The sequence below is a fragment of the Schistocerca piceifrons genome, chromosome X, assembly GCF_021461385.2.
Source record: "Schistocerca piceifrons isolate TAMUIC-IGC-003096 chromosome X, iqSchPice1.1, whole genome shotgun sequence".
NCBI classification, from domain to species: Eukaryota; Metazoa; Arthropoda; class Insecta; order Orthoptera; family Acrididae; genus Schistocerca; species Schistocerca piceifrons.
In genome coordinates this window covers 635868709-635892304 of record NC_060149.1, presented here as the reverse complement: position 1 = coordinate 635892304, position 23596 = coordinate 635868709, and the positions used below count along the sequence as shown (strand labels likewise).

Sequence of the window (23596 nt, the reverse complement as noted above, 5' to 3'; positions counted from 1 at the left end):
CTCGGTGTAGGTCAGGCAGTCCAGGGTCTTATATTCCATTATCTTCCTTTCCTTCCGGAAGATCCGACAGTCCAGTGAGCAGGGTGAATGGTGTTCTCCACAGTTAACACAGATGGGAGGCGGAGCACATGGAGTATTGGGATGCGAAGGACGTCCACAATTTCGACATGTGATGCCGCAAGTACAGCGAGATGACATGTGCCCGAACTTCCAGAATTTAAAACACCGCATCGGAGGAGGAATATATGGCTTCACATCACAACGGTAAACCATCACCTTGACCTTTTCGGGTAAAACATCACCTTCGAAGGCCAAGATGAAGGCACCGGTGGCTACCTGATTATCCCTCGGACCCCAATGGACGCGCCGGACGAAGTGAACACCTCGTCGTTCGAGGTTGGCGCGTAATTCATCGTCGGACTGCAGACGAAGATCCCTGTGGAATATAATACCCTGGACCATGTTGAGACTCTTATGCGGCGTGATGCTAACTGAAACATCCCCCAACTTGTCACAATTGAGCAACATCCGTGACTGGGCAGAGGATGCCGTTTTGATGAGCACAGAACCAGAGCGCATTTTGAACAAGCCCTCCACCTCCCCGAACTTGTCCTCTAAATGCTCCACAAAAAACTGGGGCTTGGTCGACATAAACGATTCTCCATCAACCCGCGTACACACGAGGTACCGGGGTGAATATTCTCCACTGCCTTCTTTAGCAAGACGTTCCTCCCATGGAGTAGCTAGGGAGGGAAACGATCTCTGATCAAATTTCTTCCCATTGACGTTAGACCTCGATCGCTTAGAGACTGCTGGTGGAGGCCCACCAGCGAGAGATGATGTACCACGCTTCATTGCGGGTCATCCGCCCTGATGCCACCTACTCCGACCAAGGGCCCTCCCCACGGGCGCCACCCAGCCACAGCAATAGCCACCTGGCAGGATGGCCATTGCCGGGAGTCCTGATGCCCCAGGGAGATGGGCATCTACTCCTTGGCATACGTGGGGAGTGAACGGCGCAGGCATCAGTAGAGCGATCCCTGTGTTGTCAGGGGGCTACAACCAACAGGGTACATGGCGGCCCCACCACAACGGACTGGCTACCGTGCTGGATCTTAGGTGCAAAAAAGTCCAAGGTCGTAGTTGCAGTTAAAAGCAACACCGCAGAGTGCAGCGTGGTAATTGCACCCAGGGGCGTATCCTCGCCCAAGAGATGGAAAACGAGCGGGACATCTTTGCAACGACGAAAAAGCTGGCTAAAGGTCTCAATGCATGACGGATGCAGTGCACCATGTAAGGTGCCCTTCCCCAATTGGCTCGCTCTTCGGAATAATTTAGAAAGATGGAGGTCAAACCAGAGAGGGGACCATCACATAAGGCCGAAACATTTGAGACTCCTTTTAGTCGCCTCTTACGACAGGCAGGAATACCGCGGGCCTATTCTAACCCCCGAACCCGCAGGGGGGCACTGCCATTTAGTGAAAAAAATATGAGCTTACTACTGAATACTGGATCAGACCTGTCAATGGATTCAAGACTTCCTTGCCAGCAGAATTCAATATATCACACTTAACAGAGCAAAACTGACAGACTTAAGCAGAATTATTACATTGTGAGTCTCAAATAGCACAATATGCTAGCTATTCTCAAGTACCACCTGGATATTTTAGGAATATTTGAGACAAGATGGCCTGGCAATAAGGACTTTAGATCAGTAGACTTCACAATAATACACAGTGGAAATCAACAGTCAGGGGAGAAAGGAGTAGATACTGTGTTAACAAAGAAATGGGTGCATAATGTGCTGAACACCTTTTTCATGTGAGTAATAGGATATTAATAATGAAGTTAAAAGTTAGCACAGTTGACATAACAATAATTCAAATATATTTTTTTATGACAAACAGTAATGACACAGAAAAAGAATGCTTATGTCTCCATTGAACACTTAATGGAAATGATAAACACAAAGGACAATGTTATTCTCATGGAAGATGATAACGTGTCAGTCAGCACATCAAGACAACCCTGAGCATGCTGTTAAGTACAGATTGGGAAGAATGAATTCAAGAGGTGGGAAGTTATTAGAATTTTCTAAACATGAGATGGTTATAAAAAATAGATGAAGCTCTAAAGAGAAGGAACTATGTGTGAAAGACACCTTGTGATAGTGGGATATATATAACTGATTACATAGTAGTACAGCAGAGGAACAGAAACCAAGTACAATCTAGTCACAGCTTCCCTGGTGTTAATATACACCATCCATCCAAAAAGGTTCCATGACAAATTTCATTCCTGGCATATAAGCAACATCAGTGTACTAACTATGGCGGCAGCTTGTACTAACTACTGTAAACAGCAGCATTGCATTTGACCAGTCAGTTGCGAGCAGACAGTATTAAGCAGTGGATGAGTGGCCACAGCATATCAAGAACGCCTGCGATGACCTGACTGAAATGCAGAAGGCTGAAAATTCTTTTCTGGAAAAAATTGTAATGGGTGACTAGACTGTGTTATCAATCTGAACCTACTACAAAACAACAAAGAACAGAAACTCACACGAAGGGTCAACATTTTGACATAACCAAAGTGCAATATCAGATTTAAGAAGCACCAGCTGAAATATCCAATGAAATGAGCAATATATAAACTGATTGATGCACTTGTCGTGCATGAATTCAAGCAAGCAACAACTGAATCAGACAATGAAGAAAATTGTTGAGATATTATCAAGTCAAATACAACAAATGCAGCCACAGACATACTAGGAATAGCAAAGTTAAAACCCAGGAATCTTGGATCACCCCAGAAATGTTGGAGCTCAATCACAAAAGGAACAGTCACTAATGGAGCTCAATCACAAAAGGAACAGTCACTAAAGAAAAAAAAGAAAAAAGAACACAACAACAACACCACACACACACACACACACACACACACACACACACACACAGAGAGAAAGAGAGAGAGAGAGAGAGAGAGAGAGAGAGAGGCCTCCATCAATGTAAATCAATCAAAAGCAGGGTAACAACAACATGCCATTCAGAGGAAGAAGAGTGGCTGGGAGAAATTAGGGAAGAAATAGAAGACAATTTTAAATTCAGGAAACAGGATGATGTTTGGTCCAAGATTAAACTGTTGCAACACAGACAGAGAACCAAGAGTAAATTAGTGAATAAAAATGGGGAGCTGCTATTTGACAAGAAGATGAAAGTGACAAATGGAAAGTACATATTTAAGACCTTTACAGTGATGGTGAAATTGGGGAGTTTACACGAGTATACTGAAGAAGAAAAGTAAGTGATGAATCAATAAGAGATCCCCAACAACAAAAGAAGAGTTCTTTTCCTTGTACTAAATAGGTCAAAATCAAAGCAATAGGTATAGATGACATCCCTGCAAAGCTCTTACAGAGACAGCAGTGACAACATCAAAAGTAAATTGTTAACTGTGGTATCGAGATGTTATGAAGACAGTATCACATCACCTGACATCACCTGACTTCACAAAAAACAGAACTATCATTACCCAAGAGGCAATGGTCTGATGGAGGCCACTAGCCTGTTGATGTGGATAAGGAAGTGTGGAAAACTTAGCATGGAGCCCTGATGGATAGAGTTATCTTGGACCTGTGTGGAGCTGAGCGATATACAAACTCCAACCTGAAATGACTGGAGGGTTGAAAACTGAAGTAAAAATCAGTGGGGAGCCTTGAAAGCCCCCGTCATGGAGGGTAAATAAATGTGATTTCAACAAACTATGTTGAATGCAATGTGTAGGTAAAAAAAGACTGCCATGAGATATTGGTGTTTAGAAAAAGACCGTTGGATAATTTTGTCCTATAAATCCAGACTATCAGTTTTGGATCGTCTCTCGCAGAAACCACACTGATAGGGGGAGAAAAGGTCCCACGATTCGAGAACTCAACATAATAGTCAGGATATAACAGTTTAAAGCAGTTTGCAGAACACACTGGTAAGGCTAATCAGTTACTAGCTGTCTACACACAATGTGTTTTTGTTGGTTTATAAGGTCAGGATGATGCCACTATTCCTCCATTGTGAATAAAAACACTTTACAGCTCAATACAATTGAAGACCAAGAGTTGATGTGTCCCTCAGAGAAGTATGCAGCTTTTTTGTTTGGGTAAGGGGAGTTGAGGACCCTGAAGATGATGATACAGGAACCACAAGAGGGGAGGGCCTATGTCCCACACAGGCTAATGTACTTGTTTTACAATCAAGAGTCCAATGTTGGGGGAATAAGTGCTTACGGTACTGCTGACAACCTCACCACAGTAGAAGCAAAATTTGATACCACTGGGATGGGATGTACTTTTTCTAGGTGGCTCTAGACTTTTAACCAGGGTAGCACACTTTGGAGATCGGGGTTGGAGTGGGGGTGGTTTCCATGATGTGGCCAACCACAGTATTCACAAGTTGGGTTGTTCATACTTTTTGAATTTTCAGTGTAGTGAATATGTAGTTTACTGTTGACAGTCGAAAAGGCTGTGTGTTTTTTTCGAGTGCTCGGCAGATTTTTATTTTCAAAAAAGATGGATCAAAGAATTTCAATTAAATTTTACTTGAGAAATGGACTGAAGTGCTGCACCTCATTCAAAATGTTGATTCTGGGTTCTGTTGAAACTACTACAAGTAAGACAAGATTTTATGGGTGGTATAGTTTATGAGTGGTATAAACGTTTCAAATAGTGTCAAGAAGACATTGAAGGTGACAACAACCCTGGATGTCCTAGCACATCACTTACTGACAATAATGTAAAAGAAATAAAGAAAATTGTTCTGAAAAATTGCGGTATCACCATTAAAGAATTTGGTGATAGTGTCATCATATCCTTTGGTTCACACTTTTTTTTGGACTTTTCGGCATGAAACTTAACAGCAAAGTTTGTTCTGAAATTGTTGAATTTCAACCAAAAACAATGTTGCGTAGACATTACTCATGAATTTCTGAATTAACTCAACAATGACCCAGAACTTGTAAAGCAGGTTATAACAGGTGGTGAAATGTGTATACAGGTACTACACCGAAAACAAGGCCTAGTCATCCTAAAGGAAACTGTTTGAAGAGCCAATTCCAAAAAAATTGACAAGTTCGATCACATGTGAAGGTGGTTCTCACCATTTTCTTCTACTATAATGGGATGGTGCACGATGAGTTTCTATCTGACAGCTGTACAGTCAATAAGGAATACTAACTGGAAGTTATGCACCAAATGGCTGAAGCAATATAAAGAAAACTACCAGAAGTGTGGCGAACCATTAGTGGAAATTTCATCATCACATCACAGCTGCTCAGATCTCAATGTTGTTGTTTTTTTCCTCTCTCTCAGGGGGGGGGGGGGGGGGGGGGGGGATAAAATAAAAATAAATAAATAAATCTTTATGTTGCCTCAGCCAACGTATTTGCTGGACACTGCCCCTGCGGCTTCTTTCTATTTCCGAAGCCGAAAAGAACAACAAAAAGACATCTTTTTGCCACCACTGATGTGATAAAAACAGAATCACTGAAGGAGCTTAACAATATAATGAAAAGCGAGTTTCTGAAGTGCTTCCAAGATTGGAAAAACTGCTGGCACAAGTGTATTGTGGTATATCTAAGAGGGATTACTTTGAAGCAAAACTGTATCCAGCATCAGTCACAAAAAGAGCAACGAAGGGTTCCATGATCTTTGTCGTGGAAAAATGTGGAAGTGGCCTGAAAAAGAGAACTTCTAGAATATGCTGCAGAAGACCCTGTCAAAATTATCAGCCCACTGGAGCAAGCTGAGTGGGACAAAGTAGTTGTTGTTGTTGTTGATGATGAATAAATAAAGATTCTTTAAAAAAATTCCTGTAAGTTTTTAATCACACATTTTATATGATATACGAAGTGGACTCTTCACTTCTCCAAGCTTTTGCTTAGTTCCTCATCCATCTACAAGTCCTGGTGAAAAACAAAACCTTGCACTATTTTCTAGATCTTACGGGGTGTTACAATAACAGGCATGTTACATGGTGTCTTAGAAGAGATTAACGCTGTGGACTGGGTAGTGCTGAATGGTTAATAAAAGTTTATGTATCGACAAACAAATAAAAATATCAATACTTTTATGTAATATTGCGAGCCAAATCAAACCAAATAAAATTTAACCACATCAGTGCAATTTTTATGCAGGAGTCAAAATTCCCCTTCTCGTCTTTCCTAGAATGAAACACTTACCAGTCTGGTACCAACCATACGTTAAAAATATTTCTTTTAATAACTGAATAAACATAGAAAAGATTTACAGTTTTTACAGTAGTGCAGCACTTATGTGTAACAAGAACAAAACATTTTCGCAGAACATCTGTTACACAAATACAGAAAATAATAATAATTGCATACAAACCTTGGTCTTGCATCCATAATGAACAGTTTGTGTGATTGAGCATTTGCATCCATAATAAGCTGAATGTAACGCTCATCTTCACGTGAACGTTTACCACCGACACCCACCAATGGCTGAGAGCATCGTGTTATGGTGGCTTGGCTCTCTGGATGTATCCACGACAGTACTGGCACACGCCCTCTGCTTCGAAATGCGGCCACAGCTCTCAAGTCATCGTCTGTAGCTTGTGCAGGAACGGCCCACACTGCTGGGTAACTATCACATATCTCGTAGTTCTCATTAAGCTTGCAGATTTTCCAAGTGTCATTAGGGACTGACTGAAAAATAGAAGGCAAAAGAAAAATCAAAAAATAAAGACAGTACTTATCACAAACTCCATGCAATGGGTTACTTTATTGTTAAATGCTACCTTGTGTCTTGTTTTCCTTCTGTTACAGGTCTCAAATTCTTGTGTATTCTTTGGGAATGGGAAATATACTGAGATGACAGAAGTCATGGGATTGCAATACGCAAGTATATAGATGGTGATAGTGTTGTGAACACAAGGTATTAAGGGGCAGCGCTCTGGCGCAGCTATCATTAGTTGCTCACGTTATACATGTGAAAAGGTGTCTGACATGATGACGGTAGCACAACAGGAATTAACAGACTTTGAACACAGAATGGTAGTTAGAGCTAGATACTTGGACATTCCATTTTGGAAATCATTACGGAATTCAATATTCTGAGAGCCACAGTGCCAAGATTACCAAATTTCATGCATTACCTCTCACCACAGACAACACATTGGCCAATGGCCTCTACTTAATGACAGAGCAGAGGTGTTTGCATAGAGTTGCCACTGCTAACAGGCAAGCAACACTGTGTGAAATAACTGCAGAAATCAATGTGGGACAGACGACACAACATCGCCTACAGTGCCCATTCTGGTCTTGTGACCATATCAGTTGGACCCTAGACAAATGGGAAACTGTGGCTTGGTCAAATGAGTAGTGATTTCAGTTTGTAAGAGCTGATGGTAGGGTTTGAGTCTGACACAGATTCAATGAAGTCATGGACCCAAGTCATCAACAAGGCACTGTGCATGCTCGTGGTGGCTCCATAATGATGTGGGCTGTGTTTACACAGAATGGACTGGGTCCTCTGGACCAACTGCACCAATCACTGACAGGAAATAGTTATGTTCGGCTACTTGGAGACTATTTGCAGCAATTCATAGACTTCATGTTCCCAAACAATGATGGAATTTTTATGGATGACAATGGGCCATGTCACTGGGCCACAATTGTTTGTGATTGGTTTAAAGAACATTCTGGACAATACAAGCAAATGATTTGGCCACCCAGATTGTCTGACTTGAATCCCATCCAAAAAATTATCAGACATCCAGTAATCAAGAGGTTAGCTTGTGCACCAAATCCTGCACTGGCAACACCTTCACAACTATGAACAGCTATAGAGGTAGCATGGCTCAATATTTCTGCAGGGTACTCATGGCGACTTGTTGAGTCCACTCCATGTCCCATTGCTACACTATGCTGGGCAAAAGGAGGTCCAACACAAAATTTGGAAGTATCATATGACCTGTGTCACTTCAGTGTATGAGTAAGGAATATAAATAATAAACAGAACAAATAAAACATACAAAATAAAGAACAGCCAGTGCAGACAGATAAAATGAGAAAAGCAAGTGTATACCTGTACATCAGTTAATTTAGAACATAGTTTCTCTCCCTTTTATTATAGAAGAAACTGATCACATCAGAAAGATTTTAGAGGAACCTTATACCAGACTGAAATTTGGGCCAACAAAAAAAGTTTTAAATACTCTGGTCAGAAAAGGATAAAAACCCTCCTCTGTTGGCACGTGAGGTACAGAAACTCTATGTACATGTGATAAAATCTACAGCAGAGCCACAATGTAAAGAGGACACCCAGCTGGAGGAACATAAAAGTCTTTGCCAAATAGAGGGAGGGACGGAGAACAACATCTGTAGTGGAGAATACTCCCCAACTGGGAAAATGTGAAGTTTTCTGAAAGCAAAAATTTATCTACAATGACAAATTACTATTCACAGTTATGTAGAGCAGCCATCAAAATTTATAAATATGGGGTTAATTTTAATAAGAAGCCATGAAACTTGGTGATATATGGACAGTTGCTCCACAGAATTGATATATAAGTTTTATCTTTGGCAGATAACAATCAGTAGTTAAGGTTTATCTCCGAGAAGGATTCCCTCTGCCGAATACATGTAAACTTCGACTATGCCCTTTTCCACAGTATTTTGTCACTTTCTGATGCCTGACCTGTCAGTCAGCAGAACAAAGAGTACCTCTGAGGATATCCAACAGAGATCTGAACAAAACATTAGAAATGGTAAAGTATTATGTATCACAACTATACCACCTGCATGACTCGCAAGCAGCTAAGACATATTGTCATAGAAGCATTCACTATATGATCTTTAAAATAAGGTATTCAGAATTTCCAAGAGGACTAAAAAGTGAACATACAAACTCCTGTTATAGCACACAATCACCACACTAATGGCAATACATATGGTTCTCCAAATTATATATCAGTAATTATCGGGACCAGTTGCTGACAACAAGAAAATTACACAGGGAAAATGTCCCCTCGATGACAAAAACAACACTAGGTAATGTAGCACTGTTTGAAACACTACATGAATTCTTAAGCAGCACAAAACTTTCTATTTTATTTCAAACTCCATTTCAGTTGAGATCTTGCAATATTAAAAGTTCTGTAGTGAAGTTCTTGTAGAATGTAAATACTTTTGGATCAAAGGAGACTACTCACCGAAAAAACAGAAGCAGTGAGTTGTCAACACACACACACACACACACACACACACACACACACACACACACACACACACACAAAAGGAAGAAAACATTTCTAACTTTTGGATTTATCCGTCAGTGTGTGCCTGTCGACAACTCAATGCTTCTGCTTTTTGGTGAATATTAAAAATTCTTATTTTACAATCAATTGAAATGTTATACTTGCTTTTAAGTATTTTTTGCTCTGGTTCACAATCAGAAATCTCCTGTTGAGCTTCTCTGAAAGTGTTTTCAACTTCATCACTAATAATCAATTCTTTATCAATTACAATTTTTTCTAGCAAATTTTGTAAATTATGCTGATGAAAATCATCTGCTTTTAGCATTGACTCCTTAGTAATTGTCAGAGAAGATTCTTCTGTGATCAGGCTGTCTTGGGCAAGAAACTGCTTCTGATAAGTAATTGTATTTTTAAACACAATTTCTGAATATATTTGTACTGCCTGTTCTTGAGGGATCATGTTCACCAGTAGCTTGTGTGACTGACATGATAATTACACTTATTTAATATATCTAAAAACAAAGATGATGTGACTTACCAAATGAAAGCGCTGGCAGGTCGATAGACACACAAACAAACACAAACACACACACAAAATTCAAGCTTTCGCAACAAACTGTTGCCTCATCAGGAAAGAGGGAAGGAGACGGAAAGACGAAAGGATGTGGGTTTTAAGGGAGAGGGTAAGGAGTCATTCCAATCCCGGGAGCGGAAAGACTTACCTTAGGGGGAAAAAAGGACGGGTATACACTCGCACGCACGCACGCACGCACACACACACACACACACACACACACACACACACACACACACACACATATCCATCCACACATATACAGACACAAGCAGACATATTGGTCTTTACATATGTCTGTGTGTGTGTGTGTGTGTGTGTGTGTGTGTGTGTGTGTGTGTGTGCGCGCGCGCGCGCGCATATGCCCGTCCTTTTTCCCCCCCTAAGGTAAGTCTTTCCGCTCCCGGGATTGGAATGACTCCTTACCCTCTCCCTTAAAACCCACATCCTTTCGTCTTTCCCTCTCCTTCCCTCTTTCCTGATGAGGCAACAGTTTGTTGCGAAAGCTTGAATTTTGTGTGTGTGTTTGTGTTTGTTTTTGTGTCTATCGACTTGCCAGCGCTTTCGTTCGGTAAGTCACGTCATCTTTGTTTTTAGATATATTTTTCCCACGTGGAATGTTTCCTTCTATTATATTGATTACACTTATTTAATGTATTTATAAGCAGTAATAACTTTACTGCACCTAAGTTACACCATTCCAAAAGTTAACGGAATAAATGAGGATTTTGACCATCATCTGTTCTCTTGGAACCGAGATTTCCACCCTGCTTGAGGCTTTTGACCACCATCTGTTCTCTTGGAACCGAGATTTCCGCCCTGCTTCCTTTGGCAATCTTTTGCTAACAAATAGATTGCAGTAAAAGAATTGATGTTCAATAAACCTAACTCATAAATTGGAACGAATGGGCTATGAATATAGATTAAAACATAAGTGATAAAATAATTTATCACTATTACTAATATAAATCTTTTCATTAAAATCTAGGAATTTTTACATTTCGTATCAAATTTTAATTTATTACAAATATATTTTCATTTTTATTACAAAATCATTATTCAAAATTTGTTAATTTACTTTTCAATTTGATTAAAATAAGACATTAAAGTAAGTTTAAAAAGAAGTTGCTTCAAGTAAGAATAAAAGCAGCAATTTCTTGATTATGAAGTTAGAACTCCACACACTCAGCTAGTGGCAACACTGTTTAAAGCCATAAATTTTGTATACTTAACAGCACTCAGAAATCTTCAAAGTCAAATTTTTCGGTGTGTTTCAAAGTGCATCAAACTGCTTTAGGAAACTGATCTCTGGACACTGACCTTCAAATACTAAGATTAGGAAGAAAATCTAAGTCGTTTAATACATAAGGTCCCCTTGCAGGGCACAACAGGCAAACATATTGAAGGAAGACTAGAGTTTAATGTCCTGTTGACATCTAGATCATTAAAGATGGACCAAACATAATGTGAACAGTAGCAATAATGTAGTTCACAGATTCCAAATTCACAAAATTTTCCAGCAGTGTTCATTTCCTCTGAAAGTAAAAATGCCCACTGAGGATGTCATGACTGTGGTGAACCACATTTGGGTGAAGGCAAACACAGTTGTGATTTTTCTAGAACATGGACACCATTATGTTTTACATATGGAAAGACACAGAGCCTAAAGATTGAGGACAATTTATTAATAAATTTTATTTAGCAGGCTGCACCGAAACATGGCCACCACTACAACCTTGTCAACCGATTTATATTTGTACTAACATCAATATTAAGAATAATTTTGCAAACATTACAGTTTGTTTAAGGGTTTCAACTTATTTAAAATTTAACACAGAGTTAATAATTGTAAAGTATACAAAATCAGCAGTGTTATTTTAAAAGACACCAACCCCTTTTTTTTTTTTTAAATTGATTTACAGAAATCACTGAAAACCAAAACCTGATTGATCACCATGTCCCTTTTGTGGAGGAAAAGGGTTCAACCTTTTCCTCCACAAAAGAGGGCTGAGCCTTAACCAATGTGCTATGAAGAACTATCAACCTTTCATGGCCAACACATTATGAGACAAATTAAAGAACAGAATTTTCAAAACTAAATAAATTGCAAGATTGAACTCACAAATTGTCAGAATGCTATTACAAAACTATGCACTCATTACCAGTCATTTCAGTCAGTTCTTTTTTACAACTCTTACGAACTAAAGGACTCAATAGAATGGTGAAGAATATTTCTCATTTCTTACCAGGCGTTTCAGCTCGGCTATTGGTTCATGTACAGCCCACCCATTCTCCGTAAAAGTTTCTGAATACTCAAATGCAAAAAGTGGCAACTTGTGTGATAATGGAAATGCATAATGTTGCAATTTTTCAAAAACATTTCTTCTTGAATGGTTTTCCTGTCAAAACAGTACATCAGTGAGAACAACAACAAAGTATTTTTGTGAGCAAAAATGTGAAAAGTTATGATATTAATTCCACAAGTGAAGAACAACAAGCATTTCAGAAATGATGTCCACTGAAAGAAAAAAAAAATAAATAAATTCACCATGTAATTTACAATTTTTCCTGCAAAAATTATGAAAGATATTCAGCAGTTGGAACACTTCTCGTTTTCATAGCACACAGCACACTCAAAAAGACAATTACAACATGCAAAACCTGAGGCAAAAATGTGATTTGTTACGAGCTCTTTGAGCACAGTCATTTTTGTCAATGTAGACACAGATACTAAGATACAGTTTAAAGAGAAAATTAAAATTTAAATAAAAATGGGAAGTGTTTCAACATCTTTTGAAGTCAGTGGCAAGCAAAATTTCTAAAATGCCACAAGCATAAACTTCATATCACGGATAACATTTTTATGTATTTGGGTAAAATAAAACTCAGTTTCAATATGCAAGATACCTCAAATGCTTCAGATTGAAAACTCTGCAGATGGTAGGGGATCCTAAATTAAGTAACTGACAAAAAAATTATGAACCCAGAATGAATAGCAACTGGAACACAATTTCACAAAGATGCATTCAGTCAAGAGTACTGGAACTGCCACAACAAACATGATGGCGTTGAGGATTACGAAAGATTAAGTGCAATTTATTTAATGTTTGAGGAAATACTGGGAATCTCCCATAGAGGCACTAGACACAGTACCAGTATCTGAAAATGCCTCAACATACACTTGCAATATCCAGGTATGTTAGTCTATTCTCCCAGTGAACTGCAATTGGTACCATATGATAAAGTCAATCCTCTTCTCCAGCCACAAGACAAAGATGGCCACCACCCACAGAGCGTTCCCACAATCTATGAACAAAACCCCATTAATTCTTCACCTGCCACTTGAACACAACTTTCATGTTCCATATAATGTGTGTCACGTTACATCACTTACTCGCAAATGGCAGCACCCTGTCTTTGGGTAAGCTATTCCATGCACTGACTGCTATTGCTTAGAAAAGAGGCATCACATTACTGTCAGCAGTGAATCTCAATCCAACTTCATAAAAGTACCATGTGTGTGTATTGATGAACCAAATGGAATGGGTGGAACCTCATAATGTGGAGGATGCCACACTTTCCACATTGACACAGTACATGGTCTGAGGAATCATCTGGTTGGACTTGTGATCACTTTTACAGCAAACTAGTAAGTGCTGACGACACCAACACAGTATTTATCAATGGACAACCTGTGTATGAACTATTTGTCTTATGCTGAGGAATTTTCATTGGAAGGATAAGCTCTCATTCTGTCTTTGACCCAGTGTTAATCTGAAGGATGTAAAGAGCCATTTGCAACAGCAAACTGTCAATTCTGACAATTTCAAGCGATTTTACAGTAAGTCTCACAAAATAGCAATTTTGTAGCAAGTCACACAACCTCACAAAAAATGTTTAGTTTGATTTTACCGCTCTTAAATTATCCCTTCTGGGTTTCTAACCTTCCCTGTCAGTGAGAGTACGTGATTTACATGATAATATTTAAATGATACAATGTGTCTAGAAACTGACAGAGGCTGAGTGCTAACAATTAACTGTTTAGAAAAAAAAAAAAATCGAGAGAGAGAGAGAGAGAGAGAGAGAGAGAGAGAGAGAGATCAAAATATTCAAAATATTTTTGTTAATATTCAGCAAATACTGCAAAATATGCGCTATTGTGGGTTTGTCACAATGTCGTCTATTCTCTTTGGATGGAAATCAGCATTATTCAATTAACATGGTAACAGTGAAAAAAAGTGGATTGGATGCAATTTCAAATTTGCTGCAAATTTTTTCTTAACTTCCAACGAGGATGACGACACCTAATGGGTATGACGACACACACAAAAGTGGAATACTTATTTACAGGGTGTTTCAAAAATGACCGGTATATTTGAAACGGCAATACAAACTAAACGAGCAGCGATAGAAATACCCCGTTTGTTGCAATATGCTTGGGACAACAGTACATTTTCAGACAGACAAACTATCGAAATTACAGTAGTTACAATTGTCAACAACAGATGGCGCTGCGGTCTGGGAAACTCTATAGTACGATATTTTCCACATATCCACCATGCGTAGCAATAATATGGCGTAGTCTCTGAATGAAATTACCCGAAACCTTTGACAACGTGTCTGGCGGAATGGCTTCACATGCAGATAAGATGTACTGCTTCAGCTGTTCAATTGTTTCTGGATTCTGGCGGTACACCTGGTCTTTCACGTGTCCCCACAGAAAGAAGTCACAGGGGTTCATGTCTGGCGAATAGGGAGGCCAATCCACGCCGCCTCCTGTATGTTTCGGATAGCCCAAAGCAATCACACGATCATCGAAATATTCATTCAGGAAATTAAAGACGTCGGCCGTGCGATGTGGCCGGGCACCATCTTGCATAAACCACGAGGTGTTCGCAGTGTCGTCTAAGGCAGTTTGTACCGCCACAAATTCACGAAGAATGTCCAGATAGCGTGATGCAGTAATCGTTTCGGATCTGAAAAATGGGCCAATGATTCCTTTGGAAGAAATGGCGGCCCAGACCAGTACTTTTTGAGGATGCAGGGACGATGGGACTGCAACATGGGGCTTTTCGGTTCCCCATATGCGCCAGTTCTGTTTATTGACGAAGCCGTCCAGGTAAAAATAAGCTTCATCAGTAAACCAAATGCTGCCCACATGCACATTGCCGTCATCAATCCTGTGCACTATATCGTTAGCGAATGTCTCTCGTGCAGCAATGGTAGCGGCGCTGAGGGGTTGCCGCGTTTGAATTTTGTATGGATAGAGGTGTAAACTCTGGCGCATGAGACGATACGTGGACGTTGGTGTCATTTGGACCGCAGCTGCAACACGGCGAACGGAAACCTGAGGCCACTGTTGGATCACCTGCTGCACTAGCTGCGCGTTGCCCTCTGTGGTTGCCGTACGCGGTCACCCTACCTTTCCAGCACGTTCATCCGTCACGTTCCCAGTCCGTTGAAATTTTTCAAACAGATCCTTTATTGTATCGCTTTTCGGTCCTTTGGTTACATTAAGCCTCCATTGAAAACTTCGTCTTGTTGCAACAACACTGTGTTCTAGGTGGTGGAATTCCAACACTAGAAAAATTCTCTGTTCTAAGGAATAAACCATGTTGTCCACAGCACACTTGCACGTTGTGAACAGCACACGCTTACAGCAGAAAGACGACGTACAGAAGGGCGCACCCACAGACTGCGTTGTCTTCTATATCTTTCACATCACTTGCAGCACCATCTGTTGTTGAAAATTGTAACTACTGTAATTTCGAAAGTTTGTCTGCCTGAAAATGTACTGTAGTCCCAAGCATATTGCAACAAACGGTGTATTTCTATCGCTGCTCGTTTAGTTTTTATTGCCGTTTCAAATATACCGGTCATTTTTGAAACACCCTGTATTTTTAAGGTAATTTAAAGACCTTGGTGGAATACAAGTAATGGAAGCATTAAAGGTAATAAATAACTCAATGACCAGTTTGGGCCACCTTCCTGGAAATTGACCACTATTTGTTCAATGGCTCCGTACAAACAACTGTCACTCTCAGACTCATTAATCATGAATAGTACCCATATTTTTATAGTTGCTAGGAGTTTTGCTATTTAGGGAGTAAAATAACTGATGATGGTCGAAGTAGAGGGGATATAAAATGTAGACTGGCAATGGCAAGGAAATCGTTTCTGAAGAAGAGAAATTTGTTAACATCTAGTATAGATTTAAGTGTCAGGAAGTCGTTTCTGAAAGTATTTGTATAGAGTGTAGCCATGTATGGAAGTGAAACATGGACGATAACCAGTTTGGACAAGAAGAGAATAGAAGCTTTCGAAATGTGGTGCTACAGAAGAATGCTGAAGATTAGATGGGTAGATCACATAACTAATGAGGAGGTACTGAATAGGATTGGGGAGAAGAGGAGTTTGTGGCACAACTTAACTAGAAGAAGGGATCGGTTGGTAGGACATGTTCTGAGGCATCAAGGGATCACAAATTTAGTATTGGAGGGCAGCATGGAGGGTAAAAATCGTAGAGGGAGACCAAGAGATCAATACACTATGCAGATTCAGAAGGATGTAGGTTGCAGTAGGTACTGGGAGATGAAGAAGCTTGCACAGGATAGAGTAGCACGGAGAGCTGCATCAAACCAGTCTCAGGACTGAAGACCACAAGAACAACAGCAATGCCTTCCACACGAAAAAGTATCTCCCGTATAGTCTTGCTACTCATGGATGGTGCAACTGCAGTCCACGAGCAATCCTTTGGCCAGTATGCTGAAAATTTTACTACAACCTTCATAGACAGGTATTACACACTGAACTTAATCCACAGACAGATTTCCCATGCCATATCCACACATGCTACTAATTCTCCCCCATGAATCAGTTGCAAGAGAGCAATGTCCTAGTCACCCACTATCACCCCAGATTGGAACAACTTAACAATATTCTTCGTCAGGACTTTGACTACCTAGTATTGGGCACGAAAATGAGAAAAGCCGTACCTAAAATCCTTCACACTTCTCAGAATGTGGTATTACAACACCAACATAATCTACACAATATCCAAGCCCATTCCTAAACCACACCTACCCCCCCAACCCCTTACTCGATGAGTCAGACCTCCGTGGAAGACATAGGTGGAAGAACTGTACTATATACCGATCCAATGCATCCTACTCGAGTCCTATCACAAGTATATCCCATTCTATCAAAGGAGTGTCACCTCTTAAACTGATGATATACCCCATTACCCTAGCTCCACTCACCTTGCACTCTCACCCTCCTCTCCATAGTCTCCTTCTACTCTGATCCATCATCCCTCCCAATCTATCTCTTAGCATCATTGTATGTTGCACATACCTCCCCCTGCCCATGGCCAATATGAGCTCATGAGTGCCAATGGGCCAGCTGTCTCTTCCTCACAGCCATCAGTCACTCATCGTCACCCTTCCTTCTGCTCCCCACATCCTTTCTCTCACTCCATTTCATTCTAAACAATACCGCTTCCAAAAGAAAGAAAGCTGAATTGTTACCTTTACTGCTTACATTATCTATTATTCTTTATGTCGTTATATTTATTTAGCATGAAACAAACAGTAAAGTAATGTCCACATTCGCATCATCTGGATGTCTGTGGTTGCACCACCACTCAAATGTACTTGAATTTGTCACAGCAGTAGACATAAAATACAAAGTTTACAACTTTGCTTCCACCGTTTGCCAATAGGTGGCGACAACGGTAAGTAGTGGTCGAAAGAAAAAGATCACAGACATCAGGCAGTTAGATTGGACCTTGGTCAACATAACCTCAATCACACATTAGTCGATTTGTGTCTGCATCATAAAGTTGTTCCTGATTGAAAATGTCAGTTTACGAGCCTAATTCTCGTCATTTGCGGGAGGTGTTACTGTTTTGTTTCAATATGAAGGAAACAGTGGCCGAGTCTCATCGAATGCTCTCAAGTACATATGGTAAGGACGCTATTAGTGAAAGAACATGTCGTGAGTGGTTTCAACACTTAAAGAACGGTGATTTTAACGTCGCAGACCGGCATAGTGGTGGAAGAGAGAATGTTTTAGAAGATGCAGAATTGGAGACATTGCTGAGTGAAGACTTGTGGCAAACTCAAGAAGAATTGGCACAATTAGTGGGAGTGACACAGCTAGCCATTTCAAAATGTCTCAAGGCTATGGGCACGATTCAGAAAGAAGGAACTTGGTTCCCGTGCAAGCTGAAACCGAGACGTTGAATGGCGTGTGTGCGCGTGTGTGTGTGTGTGTGTGTGTGTGTGTGTGTGTGTGTGTGTGTGTGTGTGTGTGTGTGTGTGTGCGCGTGCGCGTGCGTGTGAACAGTTGTTTCAGAGGCAAAAATGGAAGGGATTTCTGAATTGCACTGTGACCGGGGACGAAAAATGGGTTCATTATGATAACCTTTAACACTAAAAATCATGGTGACATCCCCGCCATGCTTCCACGTCGACGGCTGAACCGAATATTCACAGCTCCAAGATCATGCTCTGCATTTGGTGAGACCAGCTTGGCATCATGTACTATGAGGTGTTAAAACTAAGTGAAACAATCACAGATGCTCATTATTGAATGCAATTAATGCATTTGAGCAGAGCATTAAAAGACAAAAAACTGCAATACAGCAAAAGCCACAATAAAGTGATTTTGCAGCATGACAACGCTCGACCCCACATTGCACTTGGAAACATTAAAATGGGAAGTCATACTCCACCTGCCATATTCTCCAAACATTGCTACCTCTATCACCTGTTTAGATCAATGGTGCATGGCCTGGCTGACAAACACTTCCGATCTCATGAAAAAGTCACATATTTGATCGATTTGTGAATCGCTTCAAAAAATGAACAATTTTTTCGACACAGGATTCGTACACTGCCCGAAAGATGGGAGGAAGTAGTGGCCAGCAAAACTTTGAATGATACATGTGTAACCAATTTGTTTAATTGAAGCCTCAAATATTGGGGAAAAAACAGCGGAAGTAAAGTTTTACACCTCGTCAGTTATCTGGATAAAAAGTTCTTGTACTACTTTAAAATCTCCATTTTGTGTTTCCACGTTCGATTCATTGCATTCATGTGATGCCATGTACTTAGTCTTCACTAGATAGTACTAGAAATCAGCTGATGTTACAACAAGTGAACTTGATACAAAATAATGTTGATGAAAAGGAGGCACTCCAAGAAGGAGATGTATTGTGATATGATGGAAAAGTTGAACAGTTATAAATTTTGAAGTAAAATAATGACTTTTATCCAATAAATGTAATTTAAGACTGCTACTTTGACAAATTCAATTGTTTCTGATTGCTAATGTAACCACAGACAACCTGACGATAAAAGTGTGATTATTACAACATATGGCTGTGTGGTAGCATTGGTTCATTCTCTGTTGTATGCTAAATAAATATAATTACTGATTTAACCATCTCCACCTATATGGATAGCATTTATTAAAATTAAATGTCTAAAAACTATTAACACCTTTGTGAAGGTTCCATAAAAGCCTACTGAGTACATACAAAATATGGTTATTACATGAAACAGAGCAGAAGGGAATACCAATGGTACTGGTCCTGTAACACCGAAGATCTCTGAAATTTGTAAAGAAAAGAGCATAATATTCACTCCATGCAAACAATTTTGAGAAATCAAATATGTACATTAGCGCACAGAATAGTTTACACACTTTAACAAATCATGTGTTATCTTCAGAGATAAATGTCATCATATGTTGTAGAATCCTAAAATAGCATATATTGTGGCAATTATATTGCCTCTGTACATATTATAAATACCACACATCAAATGCTACACAATGCAGCAAATAGCAGCAGCTACAATCTTATTACATACAAAGCAGTGAAAACATATTGGCAAGCTCAGAGCTAATGTAACATGCCACATCTTATTAATCACAATGATTCTCTAATTTAAGGAACATTATGAGGAAAGAATTGTAAAAGTAGTCTGTATAATCTTGGAACTAAGGCAAACGAGCATGCAGGGCCATAACTTCTCTCAGTTGTGAGTTGGGAACCACTACAGCATTAATGTGGCACTTACTCAGCATGCAAGTACACACCATGCAAACACACACCATGCATCACACTGATAAGACATAAATAAAAATTATCATGCACAGTTAGTAGAATGAAGTATTATGAACAATGCAAAGCAGTACCAAAGATTCTGTTCCATCACTGTCTTCCTGAGGCCCCTGTGCTGGAGGACTATCTTGTGGTTTGCTATTCTTTGCCACACAGTCACCTCCTTGAATCATTGGCAGGTTCAGCCAGGTGCGAAGCTTTAGAGGACTCACTTTCTTACTGATGTGAATTGGAAATGGATATGGAAAGGTTTGTTTAGTAGGAGGAAACTAAAATAAAACAAAAACCACAAGACTCAACCAAATTAAATGTTAAAAAACATACAGGAGAAAGAAGACACTGAAACAAAAAATAGAACATAAATAACTATGAAATTTATGATCTAGAGACAGTCATATGAAGAGTATTACCCAATATCACTGCAGTCACACACATCACACTTCTCTCATCAGACAAACGAAAACAAATGCGCATGCATGCAACCCCCCCCCCCCCTCACACACACACACACACACACACACACACACACACAGAGAGAGAGAGAGAGAGAGAGAGAGAGAGAGAGAGAGAGAGAGAGAGAGAGAGAACGTTCAATTAAAAACGAAATACAAGTGACAAGGAAAGTGGAGAAGTCTGGAAAAAAATCACCAAGTATTTACATGCATGTATTAAAATTAAAAGTCAATAACAATAGTGAACAAAGCCCGGTTTTCAATCAATGTCTACTGATTAATCCATGGTAAATGCACTGGCATTAGCTAAAACTGCACAAGCCAAGTCTGCTGCTATCTTAGTTTGCGTGTTAAAATGTATTCTCACATGAGAATTACATGTGTGCAAATTGATTGTGTATGTGTGGGGACAGAGGATGTGGCAAGAACTATACTTCAGTTCATATACCTTCTTATTTACTTGATCCCTTAATTTTATACTATGCAGATGTACAATATGTAGGACAACTAGAGTATTTATGCTTAGAACAAGGCACAAATATAAAAGTAAATTATATGCACAGTTAACCATAGAGTACCGTATTTACTCGAATCTAAGCCGCACTCGAATCTAAGCCGCACCTGAAAAATGAGACTCAAAATCAAGGAAAAGAAATTTTCCCGAATCTAAGCCGCTCCTGAAATTTGAGACTCGAAATTCAAGGGGAGAGAAAAGTTTTAGGCCCCACCTCCGAATCGAAACAAAGTCGGTCCATTGTAAGATGAGACACAATTTATGTCGAATGAATGACTATACAGCTACAGTAGTTTGGTTCGAGTCTTAAGCTTAGCAGTTAAGCTTTGCCAGGAGCAATTGCTATGCGTCAGGCGCTCCGTCCGTATTTATACGGGTAGCCTTCCTTTTTAAAATGCCTCGTCTAGTTTGAATTGATTGCTTATTTTTCTTTGATCTGATAAGTGCCGTTCTCTTTGTTATAGGTGTTTACGTCACTCTAAGCTGAAAATGCATTACTGTACTGTGTCATGCATTGTTTGTCGCATTCTGATAATGAGTGTTAACGACATGTCGCCGCTCGCAGCATGGCTTGCTTTTGTGCACGCTAACGCCACTTTTTTTCAATTTAAAAAAAGGAGAGAGAGAGAGAGAGAGAGAGAGAGAGAGAGAGAGAGAGAGAGAGAGAGAGAGAGAGAGAGGAATCGTCTCATTAGCGAAACAATGGAAAGAGACTGCCACTTGTTGTTACTTACACTGCTGCTTTCTTTGATAATGATCAACAAGAACCAAATAATAGACTGTGTATGATAGAAGATGTCCTGAACGAGAGTTTAACAAAAAATTTTCTCCGTTTGAAAATCTTTGCATACGCTTCTTTAGTACATTACATTCTGCATAGAAATTAGAGTCATCTTAGATTTAAAAATCTAGTCAACTGCAGTGCTTCGTTTCTGACTGTATCACTATTAGGCATAAGAATAATACGAATATAAACACGATATGTATATTCTTCCATGTTTGCTGTTATCTCGCTCTAGTTTTGTAGTTTATTAGGCAGACAGGATTTAAATGAGATAGCAGCAAACATGAAAGAATACATGGCAAAATGTTTATATTCGTATTATTCTTATGTTGAAGAGAATACTGCATGTGATTCACAATTCATAAAAGTTCCTATTAGCAACCATCTCTTCTCACAGCTACGAAAAAATTCAGAACGTAGAGTTGGCCTTATTGACAATCTTCCCAAACAGTCTTGCCAGTCGGATTTTCGTAGTACATTGAAATGCTGCTACATTCGAAGATGAACAATACGGAATTTGTATTTACTTCGTTGGATAATGTATGAAAATGCAGTGGTCGAAACACGGGGCGGAGAAAAAAGCTCGTCTTCCATCTTTTTTTTAAATTTATTTACTGACGCAGAGGTTTTTGCACCAGTATTTCTCTTTGTGCCTGCACTGCATGCCTGTGTAGCGCTACATATATATTCGACTGCAGAAGTTAGTTGTGGCGGCACCTACCAACATTTTTCAGAACTTCCGGCTTCTGCTTACTTTGCACTCGATTCCAAGCCGCAGGCGGTTTTTTGGATTACAAAAATCGGAAAAAAAAGTGCGGCTTAGATTCGAGTAAATACGGTACCTGGTATTCCAAGTACACTTTCTTTTTTTTTTTTTTCAGGAATTAAATTTTGTGTCGAGACAATGTGTCATATAGGAAAAGGAATTCTGTCTTCAGATACTTATAAACAAAATACTTACAAACAAAATAAAAGTGTGTTTCAATAGCATTTCCTTTACATTATTCCTAAAACTACTATTTTGTTTCTGAAGGATACACACAGTTTGTTAATTTTCCATGATTCTCCCCCCCCCCCCCCCCCCCCCCCCCACCCATGATTTCTGTTCCATCTTTGGCTCACCAAATAAACATATACCTAGTTTCATATGTTGTAATTCCACATTTCTCCACTTGGCAATATATTTAGTTCTTTTATCATAGGTTTGGGGGTCAATCAAATTGGTACTCTCTTCATTATTTTTATTAGCCTCCACTTCATCTACTGCAAATCACTGAAGTGCATGGCAGACGGTACGTAGCACTGTACTGCGCAAATAACTGTGGTGGGTGTGGCAGAGGGTACATACCATTGTACTACTTATTAGGGATTCTCTGTTCCATTCATGCATGGAACACAGAATGAATGACTGCTTGAATATCTTTGCACATACTGTAGTAGCATAATCTTGTCTTCAGGGTACCTATGGGAACGATATTTAGGGAGCTGTGTATTTCTGGATTTTTCACTTAACACTAGTTCTTGAAATTTTGTAACTGGGCTTTGGCAGGAACTTGGCATCTATCTTAATGTTGTTCATAATTTTATATAACATTGTTGGAGAACAGAGCTCTTTATTGTCATAAAATTATTTAAAAACAGTCTTGATCACAGCCAATGTTAAATTCTGACCAGTTTCAGCCTTTTAATTATGGATCATCATCAGAGTTTGGACCACCTATATGATGGGATCAGGCGCCATCACCGTCATCCAGATGGTCGAACTCTGATGATGGCCCATAATTAAAAGGCTGAAACTGGTCAGAAGTTAACATCGTTTGCGATCAAGATTGTTTTTAAATAATTTTATCTTACTGTGTCTGGCAGTTCAGATTTGTCAG

General features: G+C 39.6%; 1 protein-coding gene across 2 annotated transcripts in view; it reads right to left on the bottom strand.

Moving 5' to 3' along the window:
- Nucleotides 1–23596, bottom strand: part of LOC124722953 (myotubularin-related protein 2) — a 184795-nt gene that overhangs the window by 98819 nt on the left and 62380 nt on the right. For both annotated transcript variants that reach the window (XM_047248119.1, XM_047248120.1), the window contains 2 exons: nucleotides 12084–12236; nucleotides 6395–6711 (listed from right to left, as the gene is read on the bottom strand). In XM_047248119.1, coding sequence (XP_047104075.1) covers nucleotides 6395–6711; nucleotides 12084–12236 — 470 coding nt within the window. The remainder of the gene's footprint in view (nucleotides 1–6394; nucleotides 6712–12083; nucleotides 12237–23596) is intronic.